Genomic DNA, 12507 nt, shown 5'->3' with positions numbered 1-12507 from the left:
TAAGTTCTTTAGGTACCATTGAAGTTTCCTCATATGCAGCTTTGCACATGGGATTAGCAGGATGCAAGGTTCCATGAATCCCAGAGCCTGCAGGATTTTCCTTGCAGTCAGCCTGGTGAAGGTTGCCAGTTTTCTGAAGTATTGAGATAGTTGCCCTTGTTTCTCTGGCGTGAGGTAGGCCATCTGGGTGTTTATTCAAGCTGGCACCCAGGAAAATTATTGTTTGAGAGGGTATTAGCCTTGATTTCTTTTTGTTGACTGTGTATCCCAGAGAGTTCAACAACTTTATTACAAACGCCAGGTGTTTCAGAAGTATGTGTTTGCTGTCTGCTTGGATCAGGCAGTCGTCCAAATATGGGTATATTTGTATCCCTTGAAGTCTGCAGAAGGCAATTACTGATGCCAGGCATTTCGTGAACACTCTGGGCGCAGTAGATAAGCCAAAGGGCAATGCAGAGAATTGATAATGGGTTGAACCTGCAAGAAATCTGAGGTATCTTCTGCAATCTTGTCTGATAGGGACATGCAGGTATGCCTCCTTGAGGTCCAATGTTACCAGCCAAGACTCCTTGCCCAGCATGGGAAGAAGCTGCTGTAATGTGAGCATCTTGAATTTTGGTGCAGTAAATATGTGTTTAGGATGGATAGGTCCAAAATAGGTCTCCAATCTTTGTCCTTCCTTGGTACCAGGAATAGTCTGGAATAAAAATCTTGACCCTGTTCTTGTGCAGGTACCTCTTGAATAGCTTTCATGTCCATGAGAGCTGAAATTTGTTTTTGTGCCTCTACCCTTTGATTTTGTGTCAGGTTTGGCATGCCTCTCATTTTTGGAAGGGTGTGAAAGTGGAATCTGTAGCCTCTGTCTATAATGTCCAGGATCCATTTGTCTTTTGTGACAATATGCCAATTTTTCGAAAATAATGCCAGTTTTCCGCCTAAAGGTGCTGCCATTAGAGCTTTGCTTGGCATGCAAAGGGGAAAGTCATTGGTTCTGCTTTCTGAATGGCTGTGATCTATCCTCTCCACCTCTTGGTGTAGGTGCTTGCCATTGTCTGCCTCTAAATGATCCTTGAGATTGCCCACTACCCCTCGGGCACCTGTATCTACCTCTTTGGGATCTGTCCGTGGCTGGAAAGGACCAATTTTTTGAAGGCCAATTTCTACTGAAACGTGGAGGTTGTACCTGTAGGAAATCTTTCACTGTTTGCATTGATTTTGCCTTTTCCTCCATTTTCTTTAATACCTTCACAGCTTTAACACCAAACAATACATCATTTTGAAGAGGTGCATCTAGTAATTTAGCTTTGACATGATCTGGTAAGGTTTGCTCTTTGAGCCAAGCATGTCTACGTATGACTGATCCTGTAACAGCAGCTCTACATGAGGCCTCTAAAGCATCAAAACCACATTGCAAGGTATGTTTACCCACTTGTTCTGCACTATGCACCAAATCCTGCAACTCCTTCAAGTCTGGTTGATCAGGTTGTGACATTTTGCTTTTCAAATGAGATAACGAAAACTGTTGATACTTTAACATATGGAACTGACAGTTTAATGCCCTCATGGTTAAGGTGGCCGAGGTGTATACCTTTTCCCCCCACCTTTCTAAAGCTCTGGAATCTCTCTCTGAAGGTAATGGATTTTTGGCAGTGGAGGCCTTAATTCCCTTGGGACCCTGGGAAATAGTTTCTGGGTCAGCCGCATGGCTTTTGTATAGGAATTGGTGTGAATCAGGAACCTGGTAATACCTGTCAGGCTTAACTGGAGCTGGAGGTAAAGAATCTGGGTTAAGGCTGGCCTCTGAATACACATCATCTAGTATGTCTAAGACAGGAGGGATAGCCAGAGGCCTGTGCTGAGGGAGCAAGAGGAAATCCCAGAGCCTTTTCTTGGAGTCTGAGTAATCTTGGCCTTCCCAGTGGAAGTGTTCCCTCAAGGTATGCAAGGATTCCCCAAAAGAATAGTCCTCAGGGGGGGAGACAGAGGAAATGGACTCCTCTGCATCAGAATCTTCAAAAGGGGAGTATGAATGTTCCTGGTCTTCAGAATGTTCTGAAGTAATGGAGGCCTGGTCCGAGGAAGGGTATTCTTCCTCCACTCTGGGCCTTTTGTCCGAGGGGGGTTGAGAACCGCTGATAAGAGTAATCAAATCCTCAGCCATTTTGAGCATCTGTTTTTTAGGCATGGGGCCTTGAGAGGGGGCCTTGTGGAGCTTGTCTTTTAGTATGCATGGCTGCTTTAGATTTAGTGAAAGCCTTAATGGAAAAAGAAGAAGGCGGCCTGAAGACACCTTAAGAGGTGGCAGACCTGTCTAAACTCTGAGTTTCCCCGCCAAGAGTGGCGTCGGTATCTGTAATCGGGGTGTGGGCCGAGGAGCCTGCGACCTCGGGCACAGAAGACACCGCTAAGGAAGTGTCATCAGTAGTCCGGGGCTGCGTAGGTGCCTCGCTGAGAACTGGAGCACCTGTAGTCGGCTTTAGCATGGTGTCGGTAGAAGTCGCGGACCTCGTATGTCGGTCCTTATCTTTGCGTCTTTTACCCAAAACTGGAGTCGGAGTATCAGACGACATAATGTAATTAAACTTTTTGCCAAAATAGTGTTGGGCGAACTCTGCCCGATGCTTAATAGTGCATTTGTTGAATGTAGCATAAAAACGACAGGCCGAGACGTCGTGGTCTGGGCCTAAGCAAGGAATGCAGAGGGAATGGAAATCCTTATACGGTATTTGCTTCCCACATGAAATGCAATTATTAACTTCGTCTGACATCGGTCTGAGGCAAGAAAAGTTTCCCCAACGGGGTACTTAGCTTTCAAGAAGACTTCGGTTGAAAAATATTCGTAATCTCAGGAGCTGGCCGACCGGCACTTGCAAACTGCTTCTGCTTCGGGCACCGTGCGGCAAGAAAGACTGAAGAAAATGGCGTTGGATGGTTCTTTTATACCCCTGCCGCACTGACGTCAGGGAAGAAGCGAAGACATCCGATGCCAGACCTAGACTTTGGAATTTGGCCGACCGAGGACCCGCCTGACGGCAAGATAACCCATCTGTTATGACTGCAGCTGTATGCACGATGAACATCTCTCATATGACAGCAAGCCATCGGCAAGAGATTGAGCATGGCCACTATGAAACCCAATGCCCTTAGAACTGCTTCAGCGGTAGAGACTTGAGCGTAAAGAATTTGTAACACAAGTAATCTTAGACTGCGTATCCTATCCGGGGTGAGAAAAACCCTCACTTGAGTATCCAAACACACACCAATAAAATCCTGAATCTGGACCGGAGCTAGAGAAGATTTGTTCAGCTTGATGGTAACACCCAATTTGCTTGCTAACTGAATGAAGTAATCCCTGGGTTGGCACAATAGATGCTCTGAAGGGGCAGCAAAGAGCCAATCGTCCAGGTACGGAAATACCCAAATACCCTGGAGCCTCAGGTGAGTCGCGACAACCACCATCACCTTGGTAAACACCCTGGGGACTGTGGTGAGACTAAAAGATCAGTCTCAAGCTCAATGCCAAAAAGTGCAGTGTCATCCTCTTTGGTAAAAACTCTGTACCCATGAACTACCACATAGGCAGCAATCTACTTAAGACCGAATGTGTGATAAGAGACCTTGGGACCCAGGTGGACAGTACTCTCTCCTTTGATAGTCACATTGCCACAGTAGTGAGGAAGTCCTTCTACGTGGCACACCTCATCATAAAAGGGTTCGCATCCAGTAAAAAAGAGGTCATTGTTCCCCTGTATTCGACACTCATTAGACCCATTATAGAGTACAATGTCCCTTTTGGAATGTACCTCACAAGACATCTGCAGAAGCTGGAAAGGCCAGAGAAGTACCTCACAAAGAGGATTACTGGCATCAAACAAATGCTTTATACTGACAGTCTCAAAAAACTCCAGCTTTACTCCGTAGCATATCGCCTACTCCGAGGTGATCTCTGCCTAACATATAAAGCAATGTCAAACCCAGAGCTGTTGGACATGCTACACCTAAATAAATCCCAATCCGTTCAAGCTACACGCTCTAGCGACCTAAACCTTGTCACCACAATAAACAGGACATGCTGGAGGAATAGATTCCTGTCCCAGAGACTTCCCATACTCTGGAACAGGCTACCCATCTATGTCAAGCAAAGATCTTCATTAGCACTCCAAGAAAAATCTTGATGAGTGGATGGGAAATAGGAAATATACCCCGGGGTTCACTTCTGTGTCTCTGCTCAACAGTGGCACAGGAAAATAACTTTCTTGGGTGGCGTAAGCCATTGAACCTTGTTGGCTAGGCTTATGTAGGCCCTTGGGCTGATAGCCTAGTACCTACCTATGAACCTATGAAAAGGAACGGCTCTGAAATGGTAGTGATTGGCTCCCAGCTGGAAGCAAAGAAACCTTCGGGAGTGCTTGTCCATTTTGATGTGGTAATACGCATCCTGGAGATCGATCAAGCACATCCAGTCTTTGGCCTGCAGAAAGGGCAGGATAGACTGAAGATTGACCATCCAGAATTTCGCCTTGATTACTGACAGGTTCAATCTGGACAGATCCAAGACTGGTCCGAGGTCCCCTGTTTTCTTTGGCACTAAAAAGAACCTGGAGTAAATGCCAGATCCAGACTGGTCTGGGTGGACCGGCTGGATGACTCATTTCTTCCACAGCTTTCCTATTTCTAGTGCTGCCTCCTCCCGTTGTGCAGGTGAGACATCTGGGAGGAGCTTGTTTAGCTGGGTGTGCTCCTTGAACGGAACAAAATAGCTTCTGGAAATGATTCGCAACACCCAGCGATCTGTTGTAATGGACTCCCATGCCTTCGGGGGTAGCAACAGATGACCCAGACTGCCTCCAGAGATGAGCAGTCAGGCAACCCCTCAGGCTTGCTGCCCAGGTCTCTCCAAGAAAGGTTCTCGGGACCCGAAATTCCTAGGACCCCCTCTCTGCCTCTTGGACGGTGTCTATCGTGACCCCCTCTGCCTCTGGGGGATGGAGAATCCTGAGCGTCCCGGGAAAACACCTGAGACTTCCGGAACCATATAGGTTCATTGGTAGGTACTAGGCTATCTGCCAAAGGGCATTTATAAGCCTAGCCAGAGTGTGTTGGTTATCACCGCCCCATTGATTAACTGATCCTCTGTCAAGCAGAGCCAATGAAGTGATCCCAGGGGTGTATTTTCTGTTACCCATCCACTCGTCAAGGTTTCTTTTGAAGAGTGTTAGTGAGGGGCTCTGCCTAATGTAGTTTGGAATTTTGTTCCAAAGCATGGGGAGTCTCTGTGACAGGAATTTATCCCTCCAGCATGTTCTATTTATTGTTGTGGTGAGGTTTAGCTGACTAGAGCGCGTGGCTCGCACTGACTTGGATTTCTTTAGGTGGAGCATGTCCATCAATTCTGAGTTGGACATGGATTTGCAAGTCAGGCAGAGATCACCTCTCAGTAAGTGATATGCCACTGAGTACAGCCGGAGTTTTCAGTCGGGCTGCATAGAACATATGTTTGAAGCCAGTAATCCTCTTGGTGAGGTACTTTTGTGGTCTCTCCAGCTGTGGGAAGTGTCTTGTGAGGTACATCCCAAATGAAGCACTGTACTCTATGATGGGTCTGATGAGTGACGAGTAGAGGGGGCACTATAACCTCTATTTCTAGATGCGAACCCTTTAGTAATTAGATGGGCCACATAGAAGGATTTCCTAACTACTTTGGCAATATGATTGCCAAAGGAGAGATTACTATCTACCTGGGTCCCCAGATCTCTTATTACCTCTTCTGTATTAAGGGGGCTGCCACCTATGTGGTAATTCGTGGGTGTTTTGTTTTTCCCAAATGGGATGACTATGCATTTTTTGGCATTTAGCTTGAGGCAATGACTTTGACACCAGGTGTCCATCTCAGTAAGGACCATTTGGAGGATATCCGTGTCAGCCGGATAGTCAATTATGGCTCCCTGTTTGCAGTCATCTGCGAACTTGGTTAGCCATAGTCCTCCTGTGTTTGCCTGTACTTATGAGAAGTATATGCCGAACAGTAGGGGTCCCAGGACCTAACCTTGCGGGACACCACTTGTGACTGGTTTAGAGTCTGATAAGGAGCCCGCTATTCTTACCGTGTGAGGTGTCTCTAAGCCATTTGGCAACCCATTTCGTGACACAGGGGTTTATGTTCAGGCTGGTGAGTTATTCTGTAATACCCAAGTGGGGAATGGTGTTGAAAGCCTTGGCGAGGTCAAGGTAGGCTGTGTGAACAGCCTTTCCCTTGTCTATGGCCTTGGTGACTGTCTCGAAGAAGTCAACAAGGTTTAGTATGCATGATCTGCCCTTAAAGCATAACTGGGTCGGGGGGGTCAAGTGTTTGGAGGTTCCCAATGTCTTTGTTAATGAGTTACATGATGATGCGCTCCACATCCTTGCAGGCCAGGCTAGTCAGGCTTATGGGGCGATAGTTACCAGGGTCAGTTGTGCCCCCTCCTTTGTGGAGTGGAATAACCATTGCTGTGTGCCATTCTATGGGCACGTAGCCTGTGGAGAGGCTGAGGCTGAACAGCGTGTTTAGGTGGGGGGTTAGTTCGTTCTGTAGTTCGTGCAAGATGCAGCCTGGGACACCATCTGGCCCCACTGACGCTGTGTTTTTGGCTTTTGAAACGACTATTTTCACCTGTGTGTCTGCGATTTCCAGAACACTACACTTTTCCAGTATTGTTGTGGGCCCTTTTGGGGGTGAGAGGGGGAGAAGTTTGCACTGAATCTGCCAGGATGTTGGCAATATCAGTAGGTTCAGTATATTTTGTGCAATTTTGCTCTAGTTCAGTGCGTATCTGTGTGTTGCCACTTAGATTCTTAACATAGCTAAAGAAGGCTTTGTGGTTATCTTTTGAATCCTTGGCTATTTTTCTTTCGAAGTTAGCCTTGGATGATTTTATGAGGGACCTTAGTTTCTTACTGATGCTGATCAGGGATGTCTTTCCTTCTTGGGATTTGCTTTTTTTCTGAACTAGTTTCCTCCTCCTACTTAATAGCCTGTTCATGGCAGGGATCCACCAGACTGGTTTCCTTCTCTTAGAGGAGTGAGTCTTGGTATTGCTAGGGATGGCACGATCCATGCATCCTTGTAGGTGCTCATAGAGTGCATTTGTAAAGGTTTCTGCATCTTGAGCAGCGTTATCCTTTAGCGTGGGGGCTGTGAAACTTACCACCTCTGCCTTAAGTAAGGTGAAGTTTGCTTTAGAAAAGTTTTTTACTGTGGTTTCCTTAGTTGGGGGTGGTGGTGGGGTGTGGACATCCAGAGTGATTAGTTTATAGTCTGATCTAACCAGTAACGGGTTGACCTCCGGTGTGGAACACCTGCCGCCCATGTTTGTGATGACCAGGTCCAATATGTTTTCACCTCTGGTAGGGGAGTTTACCAGCTGATCCAGGGCATTTGAGTTGATGAATTCCAGGAAGCACTGGGTCTGGGAGTTTCCACTAGAATAATTTTCCCAGTCCATGGTAGGGTAAATGAAATCACCCAATATCAGAGTGTTTGGTAGGACCTTCATGTTTTCCAGTGTCTCCAGAAAGGTGGAGTGGTGGTCCTGGGTCATGGAGAGTGATCTGTCTCAGTCCACAATTTGCATTGCAGATTTGCCCAATGTTAGTTGCACATGGATGATCTCAGAGGTATCATGCTGTGCCACTAACCTGGAGGTGTAGGTATCCTTGATGAATATGGATACACCCCCTTCCTTTTGTGTTTCGGTCCGTGTTCTGTGGCCGGAACGTGTGGTATGAGTTGTAGCCCTGTAGTGTTGGGGTGCTCTCTGGAGCCTTGAACCAGGTTTCAGTTACTGCACAGATGTCGACGTTCTCCATACTGAGGAGTACTTTGAGCACGTGCATTTTGAGATTTAAACTCCTAGCGTTGAGAAGCATAACCCTCAGTTTTTTGTTAATTGTGCTGTTTACGGAGGTGGGTTTGGCTTTTGAGCCTTGCCTAAAAAGGCACTATGGGGGCAGCAAGAGCCTTAGCTAGTATTCAAAAGCCTAGGGGTGACAGGTGCAAGCAGTCTCTTGTGAAGCAACGTGGCTTGTCGAGCATGTCGTCCGAGGCTAAAAGACACTGGATCCCCCTTTGAATGACACCAGAAGCTTAGCCAATTGCTGAAATTGATAATTTTCTCTTTATACTGAGGTATCATTCTTGGTGAGGGCAGGATGCTACTCAGGGTCACAGTCATACCAGCCTGGGCTACATAAGTGAGCTCTTCCATGTCTCTTTTCATGTAGTCCAGGGAGGTACGTCTCAGGTCATTCACACCAACATGAACAATGACAGAGTCATATTTGTATTTGTTCTGGAGTGCCTGAGTGCTTGTGTTATGTGGTGGATTCTGGCTCCCGACAGGCAGCTAACAGTAACCTTCTGCTTGTCCAGCCGAGCGAGTGGGACATCAGTGTGCCTGACTATAGAGACACCTATTACTAAGTGTGTTAGGTATGTTATTTCATCTTAAGGGCTGTGATTGTGCGGCACACTGATTTTGTGTTTTATGTGTTGTCTGGTTTGTGACGGGAGATGCAGGTTGTTTGGGTGTCTGCTTTGGAGGTCTCTGATGCTTTTCAGGTTTTTATTTAGAGCCTCAGAGTATGATTGTGTATTTTTTGCCAGTGCTAGTTTAGTAGGTCTATGTGTGGCTGGAGGTGTGGTGCAAGTGTAAACCTTCTCCTCTTGCCTGTCTGTTCTAGTCTTGGGTAGAGACAGCTTCGCCTCCAGTTTCTTCTTTATTCCTTGCTGATTCCTGGAAAAGGATCTTTGAGGAGATGAGAAGCTGATCCCGACAGTAGAGTGTCTTCCCATCCTTCCTTCTCTAGACCAGTGTCTCTCTCACTCATTTCCCAAAGAGGGAAGAACTATCATAAGGGGCGTTGATGAAAGACACCTTGAAGGCCTCCGAAAATCGACACAACTAGAGCCAGGCGTGACTCCTGATGGCAAAACCTGTTGGGGCCTCCCTTGCGGCTTCCTCCATAGCATGAGAGAGCAGTCGCATGGACATGATGGCAGCCACTTTTAGAAGAGCGATTCAAGTGGAGAATGTCTTTTTGTTCTCCTCCGACATGGACTCTGGGGTAGACTCCATGATTTCCTTCACTAGATCTCTCTGGAGTCAAATGACATGTGCCATATAGTTCGGTGCCCTCACAGAGAAGGTTACTGAAGCATATACTCACTTCCCAAAATGGTCCATCACTCTTGATTCTCGATCAGGGGGATGAACCGTGGAGCTCTTCTGCGCAAGCTCCTTCTTGGTGGCAGCCGCCACAATTTTCGCATCTACCGTGGACCCCTTGTTCCAATGTGTCTTGTCCGAAGCGGGGCTCAACACTTTGTTGGGGTGCTTAGGAATGGGGTCTATGGTGTCTGGCTCCTTCCATGCCCTAGATGTTATCAGATCCACGAGTGGATCAGCAGGAGGGGACAATCAAGAGGTAGATGGGCACAAGCCAAATGCCACCAGGAACACAGACTCATTGGAGGTTGGTTTTGGGGATGACCCCCCCCCCTCTGGCGAAGGAGCTCCATTATGTCTCTAAAGGAGACATTCTCAGGGGGCGACCTTGGGGAACCTTCCCCTTCATCCAAGTTATTGTCTTCTGTGAGGGACTCAAGAGTAGAGTCCAAGTGCCTCCTCTTACATGTATGTTTGTGGGGTATCTCCTCAGGGGGACTCTGAGTAGGAGAGATCAAAACCCTCATTGTTGTTCCACCAGAAGTTCCTGGGGCATAGTGACCATGGGCTACCCTGAGAAGGCAAGATGGTCGAAACCGCACTCAGAGCCAAGGGGGTCTGTACGGAGTTGAGGACGAGATGGTCAGAGGCCTCAACACTGCGAGAACCCTCTCCACAACGTCAAATGCTAAGGAGGAATGAACCTCCTTGGACGTACTAGTGGGGAGACCAGACAGGGAAGTCTGAGCAAAGACTCCAGGAGCCGAGATGTAGAGTGGAATGCTACGCTCCAAAGCATTCTGAGCAGAGAGCACCCCCTCGGATCCAACCCCAAGGCTACTACTCAGAAAGCTTAGATCCGATCCCATCGGATCAGACAAGCTCAAGGCAATAACTGGTGTCGAGAAACATGGTACCGTCGGCACCGACCCCGAGGGTCTTCAGATCCAAAAACTCCGAAACCGCTGATCAGATTGGAGATGGAATTATTGGTCGGAAAAAAGGTTGCAAGGAGCCCCCTACGGAGAGAGAGGGAGCCAGCAAGACCCCCATCTGGATCTGAGTGAGGGTAACTCTCCGCATCATCTTGTCCATCTCCACTTCACTGATACACCGGGTGGAGCAAGACGACACCACCGAAACAGGTTGCGAGAGCCGCTGGGATGAAGACCTAACTGGGGACCGGTTAAGAGTCTCCTTGGGCTCAGGGGAAAACCTGGGTGAGAGCAACCGAGGAGACCCAAGCCTAGTTGGAGGCCTAACTTTGGGTGGCAGACCCATCTGCGATGAGTGGTCAGTGGACCGCTTGCGAGACCAGTCTTTCTTAGACTTATCCCCTTCCCCAGACATCTTGGCAGGAGTTTGAGTCCCTAAGGCCAGGGAAGAGGAAGTAGATGCAGCAGCTGCTGCTACCCCCGCTGGGGAAGAAGGAACTGTAGTCCATGAAGAGGGGAGCAAACCCTTCAGAATCACTTAGTCCCGCCTATCCTTAAGTGCCCTGGGGTTGAAGCCACTGCAAACAGGACAGGGGGACTTAAGGTAGTGTGCACCTAGGCAAACCACACACAGAGTGTGGTCATCCACCGGAGACAGCTTATGGCCACACTTTGTGCATTTCCTAAAGCCTCTCTTAGGGTCTTCTGCTATCCCCGAATCAGGCACACACACACTCACACACACACACACATATATTCTCTAGATCGGGAAAATGAAAGAGGAGAAAGATTTTTTTATTTTTTTTTTGTCCAACACAGACACGGGGAGGAAAGAAAAGATATAAGGAAGAAAATAGGAAGAAATCAGATAGAGAAATTAAAGCTTTGTTCACTTAAATGACCTACTAGCTGGAGCTCAGAAACAACGCTTGTAACCACGATGGCGGCAAACGAGATCTGAAAGGAGAAGGGAGACAAGGGGGCATTATGGACAAGGGGAGGAGTCTAGAGCTTGGATCCATAGCTGGAAAATGTGTCCGTGTCAGATCCGATGGGGATCCAAGACCCTACAGTTTTAAGACCAAATAAAGTAAACTACTTCAGATTTTTTTTTAGCCCCTGCATGATCCTCCTAAGGGTTTCTTCATTTGCACCCTATCAGCCCATTTGTTCTTCCAACTGAGAGTGGGGCTGGGTGTGTGACATCCAGGCCCATTAAGTCACTGGCCAGAGGGAAAGCCCTACAGTTCCATTCATTCTCTGAATGGTGCAACAGCCCTATTCCTCCACTTGCTTCTCCAAGAGGTGAAAGTCACATGTGAGGAACTGGGTAAACCTGTCAGTCATGAAGGTTCTAATTCTAAACCAAACTACTTCCTGTGGTGGCTGTCATGTCACTATTGCTGTTGTTTAGAATGGTACAAGCATACATGCATGTATGTAGAGCGACTCCCATTTTATCTTGTACTGTGGTGCTACTTTGTGCTATTACTCTGCCCATATGCTGCCACATTCACCCCTATACTCCTGTACAGCTGCTTGTCAGCAGGTTGAATCCCCCCCCCACCTTCCCCAAGATCAGGAAGCCAAAAAGTACTAGTGACTCCAACCTGATCAACATCTGGGTCTTCCAGTTTCCTGTGCAACTACTTGAAAACAGGTTACCTGGCGGACAGACAAGGTTTTATCCTTCTGCTCCCCAGAACCTGGTGAGGTCCAACAATTACCAAACTGGGGGAATACCACACAGAACACAGCATAAAGACAGACTTAGACCAAAGAAGAAAAACTGAAATTCATACAGGAAAAATCAATATCTTCAAAGAAAAGTCCCAAAAAGTAATCAAAGCCTAGAAATATCACAAAATGTTGATATTTGAAAAGCAGACTTACTCATGACCATTTTAATGGAAAACAACTTTACAAACAGTAGACTGGAGCCATCTGATCTCCCAATCATTGAGTGGCACTGAAGTTCTGGAGAGGGAGAGAAGCACAGCATATGACGGGAAAGAAGTACTAAGCAGCCTGGCAAAATCTGGCCTGCTGAGCTGTCCTAATGCCTGCAGTCTTAGTTTTGTGAGTTACAGAGGATGGACCCATTCCAAACAGTCCACTAATTATCAAACATCCAACAACTTTAAAATGCAATATTAGCTATAGTCAACATCTTCTTAGTTACTCTACTGATAAAATAAAATGATAAAATAATTTTAATAGCTACACTAGAGTTCCTTCTGGAAATACAGACAAATGTTTCTTACGTGCTATCTAGATTATATATGAATGGTAAATATTCTTTTAGCTATACAGTAGCATATAACCTAATATTATACACTTCACTTACAATGTTTAGGTATGTTAGC

General features: G+C 46.9%; 1 protein-coding gene across 1 annotated transcript in view; it reads right to left on the bottom strand.

The window, feature by feature from the left end:
- LRCH2 (leucine rich repeats and calponin homology domain containing 2) overlaps positions 1 to 12507 on the bottom strand; it is a 2522829-nt gene that overhangs the window by 1702807 nt on the left and 807515 nt on the right. The window contains exon 2 of the mRNA XM_044057297.1: positions 12485 to 12507. This exon is cut by the window's right edge and continues 124 nt beyond it. Within this exon, the coding sequence (XP_043913232.1) occupies positions 12485 to 12507 (23 nt within the window). The remainder of the gene's footprint in view (positions 1 to 12484) is intronic.

Source organism: Protopterus annectens, chromosome 15.part0 (genome assembly GCF_019279795.1).
Source record: "Protopterus annectens isolate FY-2018-M chromosome 15.part0, PAN1.0, whole genome shotgun sequence".
In the NCBI taxonomy this organism is placed as follows: domain Eukaryota; kingdom Metazoa; phylum Chordata; order Ceratodontiformes; family Protopteridae; genus Protopterus; species Protopterus annectens.
The sequence above is the reverse complement of the archived record's forward strand: the minus strand, read 5'-3'. Positions and strand labels throughout refer to the sequence as shown.